The sequence below is a fragment of the Dipteris shenzhenensis genome, chromosome 18, assembly GCF_047967505.1.
Source record: "Dipteris shenzhenensis isolate YYH24624 ecotype China chromosome 18, Dip_SZ_1.0, whole genome shotgun sequence".
NCBI lineage: Eukaryota > Viridiplantae > Streptophyta > Polypodiopsida > Gleicheniales > Dipteridaceae > Dipteris > Dipteris shenzhenensis.
Window position 1 is genome coordinate 15982617 of NC_141613.1, and position 24817 is coordinate 16007433.

The 24817-nt window shown below is 42.9% G+C and overlaps 1 protein-coding gene across 1 annotated transcript; it reads right to left on the reverse strand.

Moving 5' to 3' along the window:
* Nucleotides 1-461: 461 nt before the first annotated feature.
* Nucleotides 462-17747, reverse strand: LOC147890856 (O-glucosyltransferase rumi-like protein (DUF821)). Its single transcript, XM_087389620.1, has 7 exons — nucleotides 17413-17747; nucleotides 17068-17275; nucleotides 16329-16912; nucleotides 12992-13187; nucleotides 12833-12897; nucleotides 9386-9596; nucleotides 462-1215 (listed from the first exon to the last, which is right to left on the reverse strand). The coding sequence occupies exons 2-7, from the start codon at nucleotides 17236-17238 to the stop codon at nucleotides 862-864; spliced, it is 1581 nt and encodes a 526-aa protein (XP_087245746.1). The 5' UTR covers nucleotides 17239-17275; nucleotides 17413-17747; the 3' UTR covers nucleotides 462-861.
* Nucleotides 17748-24817: the final 7070 nt, after the last annotated feature.

A 24817-nucleotide genomic window follows, 5' to 3' on the forward strand; every position in this document is an offset into this window, starting at 1 on the left:
CGACCACCCCCGAGCACGTGGGCTACAACTCAACTCAAGCGTCCCATATCTAACCCAGGCGTCCCATACCACCTGAGCCCGTCCAAAGGACCTTCAATACACCACCTATGATTCGCCATGTAGATGGCCAGAGTCCCAGCCTAGGTCCAAGCCCCATCCATCAGTTAAGGTTTCCACTTTACTTTCTTAGTAAAATTTCACATCGTTTTCTGCCTCTTTTCTTCACCCTTATATGCATGCAATAGTAACACGAGGATCTAGAAAAAGCATAGTTCTTGTCCTTTGATCTAGACTGCACCCTCCGTCCTTATTTATTCAGTTCAGCTTGCATTTCAAATGCGATATGCATCTTGTGATCCCAACATTAGCAGTTCCATTCTCATGATCATGACTTAGGTAAGGCTCTCTTGAAAACAGATCCCGCAGATCTATATCGTGACAACATACGTCTTTACATTGGAATCAGCTGGTAAGAAAGAGCCTTCGCTCCAATTAACATTGAATTGTCATAGGTGATTACAAGCAGCAAGTACAAGCTTCAACATGATGCATAATTTTCCAAACATATAGCTGCCTGAGAGAATAACAATGGATCTCATACCTGAATCATCCAATTTGGGAGCTTTTCAGCAGCTGCTAAGAGTAATTGCCGTGTCCCCATAGGCCATACCACAATTCAAGGGATCTGCTGTAAGGACATTATATACTGGTGATAATAACTTCTGGTTGAGCATCTTCACAATGGAACACCTGCCAAATTGAACTGTGGAAAAAAATAACCCAACATAGAGTAAAACATTTGAGTGAACTCTCTCCATCAGTCTTGTGGAAGTTGAAATCCTTAGACTGCCAAGCACCCGACTAGCTTTTGCTTTCCTTCTGAGCCATGTCTTCCCAGGTCCATATCTCTCTTGTGTTGTTCTGCTTCAGGTCCTCCAGGTCCACAATAAAATTGTCATCTGGCTGTGCCATGCCACAGGGTGGCACCTTTGAGACTTTCAATTCAGTTTGCTGAAGAAAATTTTTGCTTTTTGGGTCGTCAATGAAGCATAGAATAGCATTCTTGCAGAGTATTTGCCCATTTGAAGGAACCACTGGCTGGAAATTTTGCAACTTTGCGTACTCACTAAGCAAATGGAACATATAATCATACACATGATCAATTTTGAGATTCCTCCATACAAAGTCCTGACCAGCCTTCCCTATTGTCTTTGCCTGGCTCACAAACATGCAGAGAGTCATTCTCTAAGCACATCAAACTACCATGTGTCACACTTGTATTGAGCTTCACTTTATGTATAATCTACATAGTTGTTGCCTAGAACTTTCACGATACCTGAATAAACATGACTAAAAGAACAGAACATGCTAAGAGATGATTAACAAGGAAAAAGAGACAAGTGAAAGAGAAAGCAGAAAGAGATCTTCTGAACTCCATTCCCTATACTCAATCCATAATCTATTCAGCTAAAGAGTACAAGAGCAGACATACATCGTTATGTATGTTTCATGCAGCCAGACCAAGTAAATACTACTTGTGAGATGGATCTAATAAAATGATCATTGATCCTATCTACTAGAGAGGAGAAGTAGGTAGGGTCTAAGAAAAGACATAAATGCTTGTGCATATTTCATGCAGTCAGAGATAGTAAATGTTGATCATGAGATGGGTCTGATCTACTAGAGAGGAAAAGTAGACAAACTTCTCTCTAGAAGTAGACTAAAATTCTCATAAAATTTTGTGGCAGTGAACATGTTACGTCCCTAGGACTTGACCATGATTGGAAGATCTAGGGTTAAAGACACCACAGCTATGTAGGCTTGTTCCATCACCCTGCATATAGTTACCTCTTCCATTAGTATACTGAACTGTCAGGGCATCATCCGGAGCAATGTATTGCTTCTGAAAACTGATATAACAGCCCTTCTCTTGCTTTCCATCAAGTGAGCAGCTATCCCCACAAAACCCTTTTGCATTTGCAGCTGTAATCACCTGAAAATAACCAGATGTTTGTCTGCATTACCAGCATGGGCATATCTACATTTTCCTCAGATGTTGGGTGTCTACTTTTATAGGCTTGCATAGCCCTTGGCATAACTCCCCTAGGTGGCTGCTCTATGGAGTTTGTATCTCCATATTGAGCATAGGACATCTCTCTCAAAGCTAACAGCTGAATGTGTAAGGTACAACAACCGTCATAAACATCCCGACCATGCAAGCTGTTTCGTGCTCGCAATGCACTAGCCCGTGAGGTAAATTGCATTTTAGCTTGAAGACCAGCTGAAGACGGATGCAGGACAATCCTCTCAATAAACCCAAAGGGAGAAAATACCTGATGCAACACATCCAATGTAAGGGGATACAACAGATTGCGGATGGTAATCCGAAGGATTCCACTGGGCTGTGAGTCTTCCTCACGTTGAAGCTTCCCTAAGCTTGTTGCATGCTACTTAAAGCCCTTTATAAGCTGCCCCAAACTAGAGGCATGTTGCCCCATGTTCCATCCATTTGCATCTCGCTGTCCCATGGTGTGTAATGAATGTGTCCCCTGTGCCAAATGTATGCACTTGTGAACTTCTGCCTATCTTATACCTATGGAGGGGCTCAAAAGAAGGTGGGTGAAGAGGTTGCAATGCACTCGGCCAGCTCCCTAATACAATGTGTAGTAACACTGGCGGCAAAGCTCGAGAGGAAGATTGATGAAGAGGCTTCAAAATAGAGCCCAAACGAGCCAAATGGGGCTGTGGAAGGTCTTGGAGAGAGGTTGGCAAAACTGTCCTTCTTGCTCTCTTTTTTTTTTGGGGGGGGGGGGGCGGGGCGGCAAGGGTGGGGGATTCCTAGGTCACCTAAGACAGTTAGGACACCACCTAACCTAGGACTTCGAAGACAACTAAGACGCTCAGTTAGTCTAACCTAACCTAACCACTACTTTACTTACCCCTAGTTAGCTTGGCGTAACCTAACCCAAACTAACCAAACCTGACCCAAACTAACTACCCTAACCCAAGCTAACTCAACCTAACTAGACCTACTAACCTAGCCCAACTAACCTAGAGTTAGACTAACCTTAGAAAAATTGACCTGATTTGTTTGCAAGGCATCGGCGAGGGCAGAGGCAAGCTCATGAGCACGGCATACTGGGCGGCGCATGGGCATGGCTACGCAGACGGACAACGCGACATGAGGCGTGTTGGGACTGTTGGGATAGCAGGTCAGGGTCATAATTACTTCTAAAAGGCTTGGGGTTGTACAATGATGGCGGTACGACGACTGTTGTGATAACAATCGGGGCTGTGAAATTGGGGCCCTTGGTAATGTTTACTTGCAGCTGGGCATAAGGGTTAGGCGGCAACAAAGTGGGTGGCGCTCTCAGCTGAGAGCAGAGGCACAAACACGATTCGGCTTCAATGAGTCCTCAACTGAGTCTGTTGTTTCCTACCAGAGGTCCAAACAGCACCAGACGCCTGAACAACGAACAATCCATGACACCAGGATGGGAACAGCATCGCGTTGTTCGATCGTCAGCATCTAAATCCCCATCGACGGCTATTGAGCCCTTTCTATTGTCAAAAAGATAGCAAGAGCACCATTTTGCGCTGTGGTTGGTTGTCATGGAAATTCTTGCCTTCTATGTTGTTGTCACTAGTAGAGTCATTGTGCTTGGCCTGGCACTTTTACTCATTGTTGTAGCTCAAACGGAGGAAAATAAGGCTGGACGCTGCTAGTTGTTGTCCGTTGCTGCTAGGCTGAAGCACCTGTTGGCCCTGTTCAGTGCTTGCTTGAGCGTTCGGCGCTTGCTCTACCTTTGGGATCATGCTCCCTCTGAGCTTGAGTGGCCCTTTGCATCGAGGTTGGCATAGTCAATGGCATTGCCCTGTGTTGGGCACCTGATGTGCATTAGCCTGTTGTTGTAATTTGGAATGAAGGTGAGGGGAAAGTAAAGGTCAGGGTCGGAGCTCTGATACCAATGCAATGAAGGAGGCCGGGGCAGATTGGAGAAAGAGAGAGACAGAGAGAGAGAGAGAGAGAGAGAGAGAGAGAGAGATGTTGGGAGAGAGAGTATAGACAGCACATGGGAGGAAGGAGGGGGGAGTAGATAGGATTAGATGTCACATCAAAAAGTGTTACAAGAGTGGAGGGCTTGGACTTATACAGTCCCCTCCATTATCCCCTCTAACCCTCACTAAACCATCCCTAAATTAACCACTTTTTCCCATTCATTACAGAAGAAGTGTATGTTAAGCAGCTTCCGACAGCCAGGAGAAGGCAAGAAGTGCTAGAAAATCAGGGTGTTGGAGGTTGCTTGCTAGAACCAATGCTCCTCGTGGAAGATAGATAAAACAAGATAGTGCCCAAGAATCCCAAGAATCACACAACGTTAATTTCAAATCCAAATTCTGTGTACTAGTGTAGAGAGATATAGAGGTGCAGACAGTAAATAAACAATGCTGTAGAGAGAGAAAATTCTCGTCCAAGGATGGACCATCGCACACGAATCTTTCCTATCCAAGGATATATTCTGCTCTACAGACTGCCCCAACCTGATCTGTAGACCCAAAGTGCTCTAACTGATGCACAATCTGGCAACGTGTCCAGGTGCCATTGCTGCACCTGCCAGTGCACTCCAAACAGGCCTTGGATGCTGCAGTCTGCTGCGCATACTGCAGATTTGCTTGCAGACTTCTGAACTGGACCTGACAGCTCCGTTTTGCTGACCTACCAAACTCCAACAAGCAGGTATGCAGGCTCCGCAGAGCACTTTATGGGCTGAAACGGGCCCCTAGAGGCTAGGACGTGGCACTAGAGGATGGATGACTACTTCTATAGATCGGCCTATCTCGTAGTCCATCTGATCCTAACCTCTTCCTCTTCACAGGAGGAGGTAAGACCATGATCATTATCCTTTATGTTGATGATCTAATTATCCAGGAGGAAGATCCAAGAGGTCTAAGGACTCTTAATGCAGGAGTTCAAAATGACAAATTTAGGACTTCTTCATTATTTCCCTGGTATAAAACTAGGGCAAAAGAATGACAGCATCTTCATTTGTCAAGAGAAGTACTGTCCGGAGGTGCTGAAAAGATTTCAGATTGAGGAATGCAAAGAAGCACCAATCCCAATGGAGGTCAGGACAAAGCTGAGCAACGAACACACGTCTCAATTCTGTATTTAACTAATACCAGGACAGATATTGCTTTTGCAGTAACAGTGCTGAAGCAACCTATGGTTGCGATGTCTTCCACGGAGGCAGAATACAGGGCAGCTTGTTTAGCAGCATGTGAGTCCATTTGGCTCAAATGGATACTGGAGGACATGGGAGTCCTTCAAGAGGAGGTGATGGTGATCGTGTGCAACAACATTAGTTGCATAGCAATTGCAAAGAACCCGGTATTCCATGCTCATACAAAGCATACCACTTCATTTGACTCAGGATGAGATCGTGAAGCTGCTTTACTATCCAACAGTGGATAACATCTCTGACATTTTTACCAAGTCCCTTCCTAGAGAGCAATTGGAGAATCTCATTAGATGCATGGGCGTTGGCCCATAGTTGAGTCATTGAGAGGGTGTTTTACAAGTGTCACTGACCCACCTGTCAGCCCCCATATGATGAGGATAAGGGATCAGGGCACTGAGGAAGGAAGGAGTACCTAGGTTGGAACTGATGCACACAGGGTGGAGCTGTTTTGGAATACTGTCTGCACCTGAAAATGGATCAGTCTTGATGAAGGACAGCAGGTCTGCATGGCAGAGGGCTGGAGAAACAGCAGTTGAACTGCACTGCTAAGGCCTATTTATAAGCCTTGCAGTAGGCGCCTTAAGCAGCAACAGAATCTACAACCAACAGGTCGGCAATTCCAGTCAGGCATGTTCCAGACCCAATCAGGTATCACCTATAGATTAGTCAGCTATTTTGGCAGGGCCCACGCCCCCTTGTTACCTATAAATAGGCGGCTATTTCTGGACATTCTTCACAGCAACTTTGAGCCTCTGAAGGGCCCCCAGTCTGAAGGAGTATTCTCACATCTATCTCTTCTGTAGTTCTCAGTAGGAAGCAATCATCCTGGATTGCTATTCTGCCAAGCATCTCTGGCTGAATGTTTCTGGCTCATCCTTGGGCAGTTTCCCACAATTGTGGATGAATCTACTGAGTTCTTCTTCTCCTTCTACATGCTTTATTGTCTGTGTAAAATATCATTGAGTGCTTCTGTTCTGAGAGAGATCACTGAGGATTTGACTTCATTCTGTGCACAGGGTTTTTGTCCAAACAGTCCCTATGTTGTAACACTGTGAAGCTCAGCTGCTACAGAGATCACTGCCTTTCCCACCAGGCTACACACGGATCCACCTCCCCCACTCTTCGAGAATTTTCTCAGGCAGTTCTGTGTTTCCTCGCACCAATTATGCATTGAGACTGGACGGGCTGAGGGCATGTTCGAATGCATACAATCAACCCCTTTTGACTTTACCTGGAATGATCCATGATTGTCACCATGGAGGAATCCTCTGACACTGCATCATAACTATCCATCTCAAAGGGCATCCTTGCCTGCATACAGTCTACAGGGTCTCTTGGCCTCTTTTCTACAGCAGGTCGCTGACCTAAGGACTGACCAATGTTGTCACCATCCTCTTCATCCAATAGGCCATTTAAACCATCAAAGACATCCACAAACTCAAAGCATGCACCCAAAAAATTGCTCCCAAAAATGTCCTTTATATCCTACGAATTCACGGCTACTATGCAAGTGGACGATTCACAGCTACTATGCAAGTGTACGATTCTGTGCTATCCTCCTCGGTGACTATGATCTCTTCAACATTCTTCTTGATAGACTGTATTCACCTGTTCCAACCGACCTTCTCTACTTCCAAAAACGTCGCACGTGCCATTTCCTCATGCTTCTCATGCTGCTTCTTCCTCTATATAGACCTAGATTCTCATCAAAGTGTATAGTGTACAGCTTTCGTATATGTCGACAACCATGTTAAAAAATCCTCTTCGGCCACTTCAACAACAAAGCATCCATATAGCATTTGTATTGAAGCCAATCATGCACAATATCCACACTATCAAACAGCTTAACAGAGTCAAACCAAGCATCTCCACACTCATCTGAAAGTCAGATATCGACGCCCGATTCTGTCTCCTTGAAAACCTTTGAATCAAGGTCCTACACAGCAACTTCCAACTATCCTACACATCATCTGGCAATGTGCGGAACAAAGAGCTGCAAAACTTGTCAGTCCTTGTGCAAGAGAGTCTCCTTTATCCATATCATCTATGATCCCTGAATGTCTCATTCCCTCCTATCATGGCAAACAAATGAATGAACATCCTTGAATCCAAAGAGTCGTGGCCCCTCCATCAGTAAAGCAAGACACATCCTAAAGGTACTCGAGCTCCCTTGCTCTTGGCTGTGACTTTTTCACCGTTTTCCCATGTGGAACTTTGCAAGTCAGCTCCCACCTATAACCTGTACAGATCATTAATCAGCACCTTTGCATCCTGCATCAAAATTTATGCCAAAGAGACTTGTTGCCCAATGCTGGTCATCTCATGTTGCCATACATCACTCATCAGAATCTTGCAAACTTCTTCCGTTCACCCAACCAGTTCATGCTTTGTTCTGCCTCACCCAAATTCCATCACCTAGCTGCCAAAACCTCTCCTCATTGCCATTATCAATCAAGCTACATTACCAATAGCGCCATCTCAATCATGCTATATAATGCTCGTCACATTGCCTGCATCGCTATCCAAGTGTAGCTTCAAATAGTCTCTCTCATCGCTTCCCAATTGCATTCATCATTACCATACCGCGTCTTCCACTCTAATCGACCCTTTTTCCTTCATGTCCACATGTAATCTCAACTTGATAGGCCGACTCCCTTATGCTTTCCCAAAGAGCTTGATGCTCCACTGTCATAGATGTCGCCTCTTCCACCCGCCCTTTTGCTCAAGCATTCTTCATCGTAATCCACCCTCTTTCTAGGTGACCAACCTGTCGCCGGGGGCGAAGACACCAAAATGTAAATACGAAATTAATTTACAGAATTCTGAATCCAGGAACAGGTGAGGAGATTGAAAACTCCAAAACTAAGCCCTGCTTCCATTGTTCCCCCAAAAACTATACACCACACATCCATCTACCTCCCTCCTATCCGCCCCCGTCAAACAGTAAAACCTCTTTCCACATCTCCCCCCTCTCTCTAGAACTCTCCATCCCCTTATCCACTAGACCCTTCCTTTTCTATTTACACTACACCTCAACCCTCCAAGAACCTAACCATTCTACCCCCCCAACATGGGAACATGACCATCCAACATGCATTTAATTACACAACCTGGGATCCAATGGCTTGATCGGCACACAACGAGGCATGTGCGAAAGCCCCCACGAACCCCCACCTCCCTCTAGGCTCCACAGCATAGGTGAATTTACCAAAACCCCGGTACAGCCTCCCATACTACTACCCACTAAAAGCCACTAAAAGCCCCATATGGCCTTTCACTAATTTTTCACAAAACAGTATCAACAGAAACGCCTTATTTCCTATGCTAACTAGAGAAAGAAAGCATTTTCTGTCCTCCCAATCTTGCAGCCTCATTGAATCAGACTTCATCACATGTCTTGAAGAACTCTTGACATCTACCACAATTGGGTTTCTGATCTAGTCAAACTAACAACCCTCCAACAAACCTTGAGGAATAGAGCATTGATCTCCAACAAATATCCTCCATTTCCCTCATTCAGATATCCCATTGAAAGAACATCACGACATCTGCTTCTTAAGCTACCATACCTCCGCCCTTGACTAAGTCGCATTGCTCCAAGGACTAGGAACTCATCATTCAATGCCACATGCTCTAACGCGTGCTTGATGCAAGATTGGCGCAAGTAAAACCGCGTGGGACCTATCAAGGGAATACAGTATACTTTGATATGAACCTCCACACCCAAACTCTTATTTGAATTAGCCATCTTGCCACCCTATTTGGTTAGCATGGAGAAGTGATTCACTTTTAGTTTTTCCTTGAAATCCTACCGGGATAATTTTTGAATTACACGTCTCTTAGCTGAAATCAATTAGCATGAACAGTCAGCTATCATTTTCAAACAAACCACTGACATAGGTGGCACATGCTTAAGAGGATGAGTCTAATTTCTGAACCTGCATGATGTTAAGTTAAATACAAGGATGAACTTGGATGCTGTTAAAGAAGATGTCAACCAGTAATGTGCAAAGCAAAAGCACACGAAATACCTTTGGTGCCATGACCAAGTATTTGCATAAATAAGAGAGAAAGAGAAGAAGAAGAGAGAAAGAAAGAGGGGGAGAGGGAGGGGGAGAGGCCTTCGGCAATTGGGACAAACTGACCTCAGATGAATGCTTGTTACCCCAATCAACTGCAAATTTTATGGACTGGCATAACCTTTCTCGCCTTACTGGCCAATAATGTACCTTTGGGATAAGGCCCCGAGTAAAAAATTCATGGTATGTGGGAGTTGCTACGAGTACGGGTGAATCACAAGCTAGTATATATTTGAAGCTCACAGACCATGCATGCCCCTCTGCATAAATTTTGAATCTGCAAATAGAAATCATATCATGTCAGGCAGTCCGAAAGGCATAGGGGGTAACCATGCAGTGGATATAACCAGACCAGCGAGTCACAAACCTATACCATCTATTAGTAAATTGGAAGAAAGATAGATTTATATGGAAGAATTTGAACATTTTATACAGGAAAACAGAACACACTTTGAAAGCTTGTCAATAAAGCAAAAAAGAAAAGGAAATAAAGTAATGTTGGGAAAGTAATAAAAGGGGGGAAGCAAAGCAAAAGGGGGAGACACAAGGATATGGTGAAAATAAGAGCTCAATTGTATGAGATCAATAGAAATCGAAACATAAGGTGACTATCCAATGACACTAAACCATGCTTTTGTCATTATTGTGGCATCAAACTCTCCAAAAGAGCAATACGTACTGTAGGCCCTGCCTTTATACAGCTTGAAGATTGAAGAAGAGCTGATGTTCTGCAAAATGTCCTCATACTAATTGAATATAGGCAATTGTACAAATCATGTGCGTTGTGGTACATGGACATATAATGTACTCTGGAAAAGGATACAGATGCAATATGATAGTCGATGAAAACGTATCATCAAAGGACCTTTTCAACTTGGAAAGCATTCTAAGAATGTCAAAAACCAAGGAAGTTTGATTAGTTATCTTATAGGACTATGGATTCTGCATGCCCGAGACAAGTACGTGATGTTTGAAAGCTGCATGGACTACACATATGTACACAGACATAAACACATACTGCGAGCATCATACCAAGAACATCATATGCTCCTTTATCCCTGTTTATGGGTAGTTATATCGAGACAACTCTCTCCTCAAGTCAGCTACCCAGGTCATCTTCACCAAGCCAGAGACTAGGAACCGAACCACAAGAATCACCATCTGAAACTCACCACCCAACCATAGAGCTCTTGTCACCCCCGAGCACATAGAGGTCACGGGTAGACTCTAGGCTAGTAACACTTGCATCCCATACCACGGACATACCCTGATTAATGAATCCCCATGGCCCAAGCCCTCATGCCAATATATGGCCTTGGTCACAGCTAAATATAGCCTAAACATCTTTTTACCTCTTACACCTCTAATCAAGATGGTATTTATTTACCTTAGTGCTTGGCCTTCCACCCTAAGCTAATAGCCTCACCCTATAGGGTCTCACCTAACCTTTGGGCTAGCTACTACTAACCCATGGCTAGCCAACAATGTAACATACTTCCCCCCTCAAGGTGTTTACATCCTCGTAAATCAAGCAGGGAATACCTCTTACACCTCTAATCAAGATGGTATTTATTTACCTTAGTGCTTGGCCTTCCACCCTAAGCTAATAGCCTCACCCTACAGGGTCTCACCTAACCCTTGGGCTAGCTACTACTGACCCATGGCTAGCCAACAATGTAACATACTTCCCCCCTCAAGGTGTTTACATCCTCTAAATCAAGCAGGGAAAATCTCCATATTTAAACTGGTATTCTCTCTTCAATTGGATTCACCAAAAATATATTCCACAACACAATGAATCTTGACATCATTCCAAACTTCTAGAAGTTAATTCAGCATGTCATAAAAAACTCCAAACCATCCTTATGATGTCTCATACCACTATAAGTCATCCCTAAGAGAATGCTTAGGTTAGAATTTATCATTATCAAGTTTAGGCTCAATTGAGGCCTCTAGCTGATCAAAACATTCTATGTCATGCGATCTCACTCCCAGATTCCCATAGGAAATCTAAGCTAAGTCCATTTGAGCTTTCAATTCTTCTACAACATATTTCTTTCTCCTTGTACATAGAAGAGAAGTAGATAAATCCTGAAAACAAGTGAAAATTACAATTCGTGAGTCAAACGTGATCAAAGAGAAAAGTCCAAACCAATATCATGGGGATACTATGCAAATCTCAATTAGTCTATGGGCATCATCAATATACACACCCGCATATCCCAGTTCTTGAAGATCCATCCAAAGATGTGACTATCACATTCCATCTTGCTCTACTTTGAGCACGTCTGACAGCCTTTCTTCGGTTATACAAAGTCTATGCATAACCTACAAGAATTATTCATTTGCATACTATGTTATGTCTTATCTTCCTATCTAAGCATTTTCAAGCTATGGCCTATAGCCATGGCCCATACATGCATAGTATAATCATGGGCTTCACTATTCGGATGTAAAATTATACATTGTTGTTCATGCCTGGCATCTGTGACCCATATAGGTTGTGGAAGTCCGACTATGCAGTCTACTGACCACTTTCCCAGTGTCTGCACGGATTGCATAAGGTCCTCACAAATGCCCCAGCTTATGTTAATAGCCACAATTTATGGCACACAAGATTTCCGACCGAAAACAGAGTGCAACTCACCTTCTACAAGATGGACAAGGAAGAGAATGGAATAGAGAAACTTAAGCCTCACAACACACTCTCTCAGACCATGACAGAATGAGGGAGTGCACAAAAACAGACTCACACTATGCAAACGTGGATACGTAGAGAAAGGAGAGTCATAACTGAACACTACTTGTATCATGAACAAAAATGAATACATACATGCCACAATAGGATTAAGGGTTATTCACATCCATATATGTCCTTTAAGGACCCTTGCATTTTTATTGATACATATTCGCAAATAATGTTGAGTTGAGATTGCTCCTCAACAGACTCCAACAAACAAGCATGCTCAACACAAACACAACACACAATGTATCACATTACACGAGTCTAATCACCATGCATAGCTGGGCTTGTGTACTTCGCCATCCCTCCTCATCTTATAAGTCCTAGACGAAGGTGGTCACATGTACAAGCTAGCTCCAGCAAGCTAGCTCCAGCACTATTTCAATATCAAGATGCAGTACATAGACCAGGATTCAATAGATCTACTAATGTTTCAACTCCATTGTTGGCATAAATTTCATCAACAAATACGGCCTTGCCTGCTGACAGGAGATTTTTTAGTACACATACCAGAGTAAGGATGTGTTCATCGGGCTCGAAAGTCATTAAAGACAGTATGTTATCCACAGTTTTTGCCATGAGAACCAGGCTGACAAATATATCTTTATTTAAGTCTAGGAGTGCACACAAAGCAAAGGCTGCTTCTTTCTGCACCCTCATGGGAGATTCTTAGCGGTTTTAGTCAATGGATGGTAAATGAGGTGATCAGTGGGCACAAGCGTTCCAGAAGGCATATGCTGGCTAAAGACCAACCAGGAAAGTGTTTGTACCTGTGCTTACATTGCTCTGAAAGCTTTGAGTTCTTGTATCCTGCCATAACCTCTGCCCACCAATCCTGTACAAAAAAATATATGAGGAACTGTTTCTCACTGAAGTATGCAAAGTTATTGATCTTCTCTTTTCTAGATATATCTGTAAGTGATTCGCACCTGCCGAAAAATCTGAGCACCCCAATCATTTTCCTCAGTGGAATTGCATGTCAAAAGTTCTTCTCTCACTGGAGAACCAACATTTGGATTTCCTTTCCAATAGGCAGTCGGATGTCTCTTCTCCCACTCAAGATTTTTTGAAGCTTTGTAAATGTCTTCCAGTTCTTCAGTCCAAGGAAGCATATCTATCTGGGGCCTGAGGAACCAGATTCCAAGGTCTAAATTAACATTTTGGAAGCATAATCTCTCTCTCTCTCTCTCTCTCTCTCTCTCTCTCACACACACACACACACACACACACACAAATTCATATGTAACAACACAAATCCAAGCATAATCTCTCTCTCTCTCTCTCTCACAGAAACACACAATGCATAGCGCGCGCGCACACACACACACAAATTCATATGTTAGTGTGGATCTTGGCCTACCTGGTAGGGCTGCTTGCCAACATGGCCCACTAGATCTGGGCTGTCTATCACAAAACCAACCTGATTTGTGGCAGTCTAACCAGGCCTGGGCCTATAAAAGGAGGTCTTTAGCCCTAGATCTGCAGACCTGCTGGCTGGGACCTGCTGAAGCTGCCTTGGACCTGCTACATGGCTGTACGGAGCCCAGAACTGCTGCTGCATGCCCATGACACAGCCATGTTCCTTAACCACATACATTCCATAGTGGCTGAATTTGCAGCTTTGTATTCTGCTTCACTAGAGGAGAGAGACACGCAGTCTTGCTTCTTACTCACACAAAGACCAGCTGCTCAAGGCACATAGACAAGGTCATGGTGTCCAGCCAGATTCCACTCCGAGTGGAATCACTGAGTTTCTTCAGTTCAATGGCACGAGCTAGCAAGCCCTGGGGAGACGGCATAGCCGAGACCTACACCCGTCTGGGGTCGATGCACAAATCAGGCTCAGGGATCTTCCCTCCATGTTCAACAAACCAGAGGCACGGCTGACAGGTGTGACAGTGGCACTTATCCGGCGTAGGGCTACAGCTAGGAGACCACAGCGGACCATACATGTTGATTGTTGCCAATGCTCTATCATGGGTTTTATGCTGCCACAGCCCCATACATCACCAGAGCCTCCTGTGGGCTTGACTCCTCTGCCAGCATCCAAAGGATCACCACAGTGACACCATAGACAGCTTCCTTGCTCCCTGTAGGCTCAGACACTTTGCACTTTGTACTAGTATTTTTATGTTTATGTTGCACTTGTCTTGGGTATAGATGTCCCATAGAGGCTCCACCCATTCAGCTCATAGTATCTGGTCTTTTCAGTCTCAAAGGCCCTTCAGTCTTTCAAATACCTTTTTATGATCTCTCTCTCTCTCTCTCTCTCTCTCTCTCTCTCTCTCTCACACACACATGTATAGCCATACCTTTTTATGATCTACATGCATATGTATATCCAAACTCTCTCTCTCTCTCTCTCTCTCTCTCTCTCTCTCTCTCTCTTTTTGGCCCCCCGAGGACGCTAATAAATTATACTTCTACTTCTCTCTCACTTGTATTTTAGAGGTGTGTTTCCCTACCAGTTTCATTTGCTAAGCCTTTTTTCTTAGATCTGTTTGCTTGGGAGAGGCTCAGAAAATCACATTGGCATCAACCAGTTATAGCTTGGTTGAAGAGAATGTGGTCGGATTTATTATCAGCACTCAATGCTCATGGGCTGGGGAGGGGGGTGTATAGGGGTCTGCACCCATCCTTAGGTGATGATAATATGACTGGGAATGTAATAGTAGCTAGTCCCAGCAAAGTGTGATGGAGTTTATGGTATTTCACCATACAGGTGACTAAGGTGAGGTTAAAAATACACTTTCATTTTGCTTCTATGGCATGAGTTCAGGCGAGTTTCTGGATGCATTTATACATATACGACGTCCTTACAGATGTTTTCCTTGGTCATCGAGGTCTCATACAGACCTTTTGAAGTTGTGAACATTCTATCCTCTTTGCTATCACATGAGCATCCTTCTAAGGCCCTCTCGTGAGCTGCCTCCTTACCTTTCTAAACGAATACTACCTGGCACAAAATTTACCATGTCTCATACACAGCATGCTCTGTATTGCCTTGGAGGCCTGCTTAGAGTTGACCTTTCCAAGTCCACCTTAGCCTCTCTTTTCACCTGCCCCAGTGTATCAATTCTCTCGACCAATTTATTATAGTTGAGGCCAAGCTGGCAGAGAAATCTACACTGGACGATGCTGTCTCGGCACTACAGATTTGAGGAATCGAGTACATAAGGTTTCCTCTTAATGAAGCCTTTGTTTTGTCAAAGTTTCATTAATAATATATTTAGAGCTCAGCATGCTTGCGTAAGAGTAAATCCAGAACAACCAGACCTTCTCTAAGCCATATTGTAGGATGTCTTTACAGTGGACCCACCTCCATAAGTATATTGCCTTAAGAACTGCATCCACAAGTACAGGATGACACATCTGCAATGGAAGTCCATATAAAACTCCAAAACCTCATTGGAATTCATATTCTGGTTCCTAGCAGGGTTTTCCTCCAAGATAGACGGCTCCCCTCATTAAATGTCTTTTTAAAAGCCCCTTTGCAAACTTGCTGCCAGTCCTCTTCAGCCATGGCTAACTCTTCAAAGAGTCTCTTGACAGCTGCAGAGGCCAAGCGCCACGCTGACACAGTAGAGGCTGAAGTGACTGCCCACACAGGAGAACCCCATGTTCTGAAATTCTTGAGGGTGCAGCGGTGGCTGGGCCTCTATGCCTTCCATTTCAAGTTCCATCTCTAGCACACAAGCAGCACTAACAAAGCAAAATGGAGATTACTAAGCCCAATGAAACTCTGAGAAAGCTGTTCTTAGTTTATCGCTATATCTCCATCCTTCCAGTTAGCAAAAATACATGGGGACTTGTGACACACTTTCACTTAAAACTAGCCTGAATGCTGAAAAAATTCAACTTAAATATTGTGAATATGATTTAATGCCAACTGAAGCCCAATAAATGTAGTTTGCAATCCACCACAAATGATAGGGGCCAATTTATCCATTAAAATAATGGCACCTACCATGACCACTATCCATGCTGAGTAACTCAATGTGAAGGCCAAATACAGAGTAATCCTTGGGCTGCATTATGCAATTTATTAAAAAACAGATTTTTAACTCTACCTAGACCTTTTGGCATTTAGTCAAAACTGCTTGTAAGTACACATGCAACCAATACATGCGTGCATGTGTCCGCCTGTGTGGATGTTCTCTGTATACATATGAGCTATAAAAATACATGAGAGAGGGGGGGAGGGAGAAAGAGAGCGAGAGAGACAGACAGAGACAGAGACAGAGAGAGAGAGAGAGAGAGAGAGACCATCCCCAGAAAGACCAGTCCGGGAAAGGAATGTCAAAAGTATCCTGGTTGCCACAGTATCGGAAAAGGGGAGGAGGAGGTCCCTTGTCCTTATAATCTGCTCTCAACACTACCGGCCTGTCCATACAGTCAAACATCAAGTCCACATCTGGAATCATACCGGGGTATTTGTCCAAAAGCTGCAAAATACCCCAGAGAGTAAACATCGCCCTGGGCAGCACACAAGCATAGTAAAATTCTGTATACAAACGACCTCCCACAATGACCACCCGGAAAGCCGCATGTTTCTGAGCAGCTTTGAGACTTTCTATCGATATTTTGCTTTTACTCCACGGAGCTAGATCCTGGTGAATCCATTGAAAAAAGTCCGGGCACGACGGTGTATCATTAGACTGAAACACTGCACGCTCCGGAGGATAACTAAGCGTGTGTTTGAGACAGCTCAAATAGTTACATTTCACAATTGTGGGGAATCGAGCCGCAAGGGTCCAAGTATCTGCAGGCGGGATGGAGAACAAATGCCAAGGTGTTGGTCCCAAGTTGTCCCCTGCCACCGTTTTGGTGTGCAACATAATGTAACGTGACTGCATCAGGAATGAAGATAAATTACAGGAAATCTCTCTCTCTATCTCTCTCTCTCTCTCTCTCCACCCGAATTTCTAATACTTCTGCGGATCAGATTAACCGATGTCCCCATAAATCAAAGCTGTGCGCGCACCACCATCGCTCATATCATTACCTCGTAACATATCAAAATTGTAGCGGTTATGATGAGAATGCAAAATATGCCGCCTGTAATAGATGATGAGAGCTTTGATCTGAGAAGGGAGGCTACAACGCTCAGCACGCCTGCAGGCCTATGGGTCGGACGCAATTTACGTCCCGCCATGATTGAAACTCTTTCGAGCATAAGACCCGCCGGCTCAAAATCGGAGCGGACGCATCGTCTGTCAAAGCGGTGAGGAAGCTCAATTGGCGAGGAAAAAGCAGCTCGGTCTTCCAAGTAAGGATTCCTGCCGACTTCAGACAACAACCATGACTTGCATTTTGGCTTTATTAGATCACAAACGGCCGGAGCAATTACCGAAGTTCTTCAGGACTCTATACGCCCGTTCAGCTGAGACAGAAATCTAATCGCAGCTCGATATCACTGACTTGGGATCGACATGAGCTGACCAAAATGGCTAGGCGTGAGGGAGGTGAATCAAGGAGGAGAATTCTACACAGCCCATGTGATCGGCAGCAAGGGCAAACGAATTCGGCAGCTCAATCGGGGTCAAGCACTTGACGAAATCAAAGCGAGCGGCCGCCCAACAACGATCGATCGATGGGCAGCACTGGTTTTGAGTCCGTTTTGCGAGATCGACTGGGAAATACAAAAGTTTGAATTGTCGATTCGACTTCCGAATGAGAAAAAGCGAGCAGGGATTCGATTTGTAAAGTGATGAGAGAGTCACCAAACGCATGGGAGACACTAAGCTGCCTTCTCTCTCTCTCTCTCTTGCACGTGTCTCTTGCTGGTAGCCTCCTCTCTCTCTAGGCTTTTTTGTTCATACACGGCTTTAGGGGGGGCAAGACACACTCTTGGAGAAGGAAAGAGCACAGCTTTAGATGGAAGGGGGGGGGGGGAAGAGAGAGTCTCTCTCTCTCTCTCTCTCTCTCTCTCTCTCTCTCTCTCGTGGTTGGGAGCGAGCGACACGAGGGGGGAGAAATTTTTTGATACATTCACGCCCAACTCAACTCCCCTTAAAACTACTTGAACAACCAACTACATAACAGTCTTCTTATTAATTTCACAACATTAATGATGAACAACCTTGCTAATGCAACACTTGAACACATGTATGACTAATTTTGAGAATGGACTAGGTGTTGGTAAACATGGCCATTCTTGCATTGGGCCTTATTTTTCTCAAGCCATTGTCAAGTTGACCTCTTTACCTCCTGACAAGTATTCAACTAAAAGAAGCAAGTTAGGTGCGCACTTTCTCAGCAATAATATCAATTCAAAATACTCTAGAAAGCCAAGCAAGCAGAATGTTCAAGTATATGTTCTCTCCAAAATTTGCAAGTGGCGCATGCAAAATCCCAATTGAATCAATCCACTTTCCCTCCTTGCAAAACTAAAATTTGATTGCAATGTGAAGACCTTGCCATTTTCACAACAATTTAGACCATATAATTTTATTCTCAATTTATGCACCTTGACAAACTTGTATCATTTTGACGAGCCTTCAAAATATCTTACAATTTGATTGGCCCATTCCTACTAGTAATTGCTTTTAGCATTAGATTTGCTTTGGTACTGATAGATTTTTTATCATGTGCCATATAGCTTTTGTTTTGCCAAATCTTTTAGAGCCACACATTGATGATTTTAAATGAAGGTCATCATCAAAGCTCTTTCCCACCTAAGTTATTATCGAAGTGGGGGAAATAGTTGATAGGTGGTGTGACCAGGATAGCCTATACAAGGCTCCAAAAAGGAAAGCTGATAGCTTGTGCGATGCTCAACATACATCAAATGTTCATCTCAACACTTCATTTTGAACTCAATAGTCTCACTAAGTTCTTAAATGTTAATAAAACAAATGCTCTTTTTTTGTTAATGTGCAACAAAATGATTGGGATTTTTGTTTCCAATATGTGATACATGGATATAATGTTGTGGCCTACACCTTCATAAAATGTTAAATAGTTAAAGCCTTATATGGGAGATATCCAATGCTTAAACTAAAGTGGGATGCCCAAATAACCAATCCAAGGACTATGATAACCTAGCTCGCATGCGTAGAAAGAATGATGCCAACATGGTATCATGCCAAACATAGTCAACATCAAAATTGCTCAACAATGAATGAAGAAATACTTTATAGCTCCACATACCAAGACAATTCAAAGTTGGGAGCGTATGTTTTTATACCAAGGCCCAAAATACAACAATTTGAAGGGCTAAGACCCTATAAAGAATGGAAAGCATCAAGTCAAATTGTTACAGTGCATTCAAGGAATCAAATAGCATTGAAACCTATGCACAGATCTCCAAATTAAAACCTTATTTTCCTAGGTCACTATGTTTTTCTATGAAAAAGGGGGTGGGAGGGAGGGGGAGTGTCGGGGATAAGCCAATTAGCTTGTCCATGTCCTAAAGGATGTGAAAGCTAAGTGAACCCCACACTTACATGGCATTAAGTTAGGAAATCGGTTGAGCTAAAAGATTAATTAATGTTCTAGTTTGGCCCTTCTAATACCATTGTGGGAAAATTATTGGTTAAGGCACTTTAGCTCTCACAACGAACCATGAGCCCACAACCTCCATAATGTACTTCAGCACACATCTTTATGCAATTTACCATGTACTTGATCAACTCATCAAACAATGTAATTGATCACCTCTTTATGCTATTTACCATGTAATTAATCACCTCTTCAAACAATGGTTAGAGTTACAAGCTCTATCAAGAGGACCCTTGCCTCCCAAGTAATGACCAAACTAGTTATGTTAAGCACAATTAACATAATAATATGTAAGAATGGACTCCATAAAAGATGAAAAAAATATAAATACTTAGTGGTGGCCCCATCTGCTTGATGTAAAAAGCCATGATCCTTTTGAAGGTTAAACTAAGTATTACATGAAATCTTCACTTTTGTACAATTAATATTTATTTATTATGCATGAGAAATTGGCACCAAAGTAGAAAGTGTAACTTTTTTAGTTCCTTTCAAACCTATGAAAAGGTGGGAAAGGGTGTCTAGTCAAGGAGTTATTGGGGCTAGTGAGGATACGTTTGTAATGCTTAGACACATGTGAGATTTTATTCCCCTTTTTCGATTCCCTCAACCTTTACATTTTATAACCAAGCTAAAAGAAAGGGCCCTTTTTCATAGTGAGGGGGGTAAATCCTTTCTTCTTTCTTTTTTTACATAGACATGTGCATGCATACCTGCATGTGCATGCACATGCAAGCATACAAATTAGTCTTATTCAGTCATGTGCATGAGATCATCTTCGTTGTAAAAGTTGCCCCAAATGTGGAAAATGCATGTTAGCATTTTTCCTTGTGATGGGGTAGGATGATATCTTTGCCCTTCTATAAAACCTCAAAATGCTCAAAGGTTGTTATCTAGATCAACATGGTCATCCATCTTACGAGGAGTTGACATCTTCTAATTCAAAAAACCCTTTAACTTTAGGCCAAATCACATGTATTTTGTTGAAAAGATTAAATGAGTGTTTGTAGCTAAGGTACACAAAAGGGGGATGTTTTTTGGTGAGCTTGCACAAAAATGGCAAGTGCACTCTCTCTCATCTCTCTCTCTTCTCTCTCATCTCTCTCTTTTTGTTGGGTTTCACTACATTTGAACTCTCAATGATCACATGTGATATTGAATTCACACAGCCCGATTCATGAGAAATCAACATCTGCTCACGGAATGTCAAAGTACTGCAACAATGACTAGCCTATCACAGCTCACACAATGCAAATGAAAACAACAAGGGATTGTGATACAACAAATAGAAAGTACTCTAATATTATCATCAGCTCAAAGCGACACAAGAACTGAGACAATATGACTCTAGCCATGAACTAACATAGACGTAGACACGATGAGACACACATAACTTAGGTCTGAGACCTTGACAAAGAGACCATCACAAGTGTTTGAGCATGTATTTGTAGAAGATCGTGTCTTCACCAAAACTTCAGCTATCTATGCCTTCAGAAGCTGCTCACTGGAAACCTCTAGAGTTGATCGCCACTTGTATGGCATGCATTTGTCAATTGCATGAACCACCAATCCTCTTGCATGGTCTAATCAAATTTCTTCATCTAGCCACAAACATGTGATTACCACATCTGAAAACATCACAACCATGTCCTGAGTTCATTCAGCCAATAATCCATTTCTCTAAGTTGCAAAATCACCCCCCCATGAGAGGATTTTCCCTACACCTTTCCTTCTCTCGCTCATTCTACAAGAATTTCTCTCTGCTCATCCTTCTCTTCTCCACTCCCCTTGTCCCCCCCACGTTAGTATCCTCGCCCCCTTCTCTCTCTCTCTCTCTCTCTCTCTCTCTCTCTCTCTCTCTCTCCTTGAGGGACATAACAAACTGGCTGATTTGCTGCATAAAGGGTCACCTTCAGCTTTAGGAACATTTGTGTATAAGCTCTTCAAGCATAGGAATCCACCTGAATCCTAGAAGGTGGTTTCTCTTTCCACCCTCCCATCTTCGGGAGGAGCTTTCATGTACTTGTGATATTGTATTGCTCAGGTCCCATAGGCCGGTTTTGGTCTTCAGAGGACGATAATATATTCTTCTTCTTCTTCTTCTCTCTCTCTCTCTCCTCTCTCTCTCTCTATGTGCCCTCCATAGTACTCTACTGCTCCTAATTTTCATCATGCTATTGCTCTTGCCTTTTATTATGGTACTACTTTTGCTTTTTGTTAAGCTATTATTGGTGGCTAGTGTCTACTTATTCCATCCAATTCTTTCATTTTAGTAAATGGGTTTTTTGTTTTTGCATGCTTTGCACTAGGGGTTTAGGTTTCTCCCTCCAAGGATACAAGTCAAGGTGTAATGGACTATCTAGACACATTTTGCTCTACTTCTAGCTTCGTTATCAACCATGCTAAGGCATGATACTCAACTCTCTTAGGAGTAAATCAAACCCCGATAGATTACAAGGGATGCCACAAGATAAACAAAGGATAATCTTTAGATTGTTGGGGATTCCTTTGGAGTATGATATTACCATGACTTAGAAAGATTCAAGAAGAACTTGGATAGGTGGAGGGGATTTCAAGCTAACCTTACACGAAGAAAGCTAGTCCTTAACCACCACTGTATTTACCCCATAGGTATCTTTTATCTTTCTTGCGGGTCCCCTTCACAAGCTGGACTTGCAAAATTCATTAGACTATGTAGACTCTTTCTGTGGGGAGGAAACAACAACATATAAAAAGTTAGATGTTCATTATGTATAACTCCAAAAGTTGAGGGTGCTTTAGGGGTGGTGAACATAGACCAAGCATCCAAGAAGCTAGTAGCAGTTTGGATTATTAAAGCATTATCAAATCCAAATAAGGACTGGGCACAACTACTAATGAGAAACGGTAAACAACATTAGACTAGTACGAGCCCCCAAATGGAAAAATTTGCCATTACTCTCTGCTCTCCATGGGTCACCGCCATGTTCTACCAAAGGAAGCCCATTGTGGAGGTCTCTATGGCATGCTTTAGAGCATATAAAAAGTCAGATGATTTTTCCAGGGAAGGGTCCCTTTATGGCTCTGGACTCCATCTGGATATTACTACTCAATAAGAACAACCCCTTAATAGATGTAGAAATTAAGGTAGCTAGACTTCTATTTAAGAAAGGTCTTCAGAACTGGGGTCAACTTTAGGACAATGATCATCTAAGATGAAAAACCTAGCCAGTATAAGGAGAGAATTTGCCTTGAACAACAATCTACAAGCGTTGGTTATGGGAAGAATAGAGCTATGGAATGGGGATAGACTAGTGGAAAGGCGGAACTCATCTAAACTACGCCAAAGAGTTCAGTTGGATAGGCAACACACAGGTCCTTCCTCTACCTACACACTCTCTGTCTATAGATGAGCTATCTAGAGTACTATTAATAGGTGGAACCTGCATGACAGCATGGAAAAATGGAAAAGTAGGTTTGAAAATTTTGGACTATGAAAATTTGAGAGATATTGCACCCTGCTGAGGCTCATTTTACATGTGGCAGTCTGGACCAATGCAAGGAGCCTTCAAATAGGCAAAGGGGATGGACTTTGCAGAAGATGCAATAGCAGAGAAGACATCTTTCATCTTTTTGTGGCATGTCCTTGCTCAAGAGTAGTATGGAAATATATCCAAATCAATATAGGAGACCACTCAATTGGGAGTCAATTCTTTTGGGAGATGCATGCAAAATCAAACATGAAGGTTGGACAATAATTAGAGCAAATGCCCTTGTGGTGTATCCGGATAGCTAAAAATAATGTGCAGTTTAACCACGTGCATATTAATCCAAAATTGGGCTTTTGTATCTTGGTGTTTGAGGAACAGGAGAGACTCAGCATTGCAATAACCATCTTCAACTATGTGGATCAAGTGCAAGATGACATGGAAAAATTCTCTAGAGATGGAGGAGGGAGATGGAGGAGGAATCACTGTACCCCTCCCTTTGTTTCTCTTGAGAGAGCAACAAGCCTACTGTAGCTAATGGGAACAATGCTGATACTCCTCTCTCTACAGATGGACAAAATACTGTAGCCAAAGAAGAACCTCTTTGAGCTCATGCTCTTTTATGCTTTCTGCATGTGATCCTCTCTCAGTTTTGATACCCATGTTTCTGTTGAAAGTTTTGTAACTTCCTGTGTGGAGAAATGGTGACTACATGTAATATCTTTTGAATAATATACAATCACTTTTTTCTTCTCAGGGAAAAAAAGTTCTCTCACACTCCCCCCCGCCCCCCCCCCTCTCTCTCTCTCTCTCTCTCTCTCAAATGACCATTCCTATTGGAAAAACAAAGAACACCATTTAATATTTAGACTTGACAACATTGATAACCACCCCCACATACACATTACTTGTGAAAACATAGAACACCATTTAATCTTTAGAATTAAGTTTTAACATCATTCATAACTACTCCTATATACACATTGTTGCAAAAAATGTTTAACGAAGCTTGCTCTTTACTAAAGTATCAATGTACAATTTTTAATACATAAGTTGCTAGCTCTAGCTTCCTCTCTACCTAGCTCTATGCTATCCACGTTGATGGTGATTGTACATAAACCTTGGGCAATGGCATGCTTGTATTATGACACATGCATCCAATAAGCTCCAAGTTCTAGGCAAGGTAGATTCCATCTAACTCTAAGCTTAGGCAATGTTGTTGGAGGTTCATGCATGCCATCGCCCTGCACTCAATACTAGCGAGAAGGTCCACTACCGTATCACCTGGCAATGTGAATGTCTCTAGTAGAAACCTTCAATCTTGCCAAATCTTTGTCTCACGTTCATTTGACATTCGTTAGGTAAGTACTCCACCGACCAGGGACATCTCTCTCACTCCCAATCAAACAACGTTCTCCCTTCCTCATACATGCATTCCATCCCTCCTGAGACAATCCATGATCTCACAATACTTGGCATTGCTTGAAAAGCTCCCTCTTACATGAGGTCCATGCACCATCTACCCAAAATGCATGAAGGGTCATAAAACCCCTAAATTTTAAACTAACCAACATGAAGAATGCCACAAGAGTATGGTAAAGGCATAGAATATACCGATACACGAGTCGTTGTGCATTTTAAAAGAGCTCTGGCTGCCTCTCTGGTGTGAGCCCACTCTTCACTTTCCCCCATAAGGTTTGATATGCACCCACACCATGTGTCCTCTTCATCCGCTCTACCCAATCGGCAACAAAGTCAGGAATGATAAAGATGGGTCCGAACTATGCA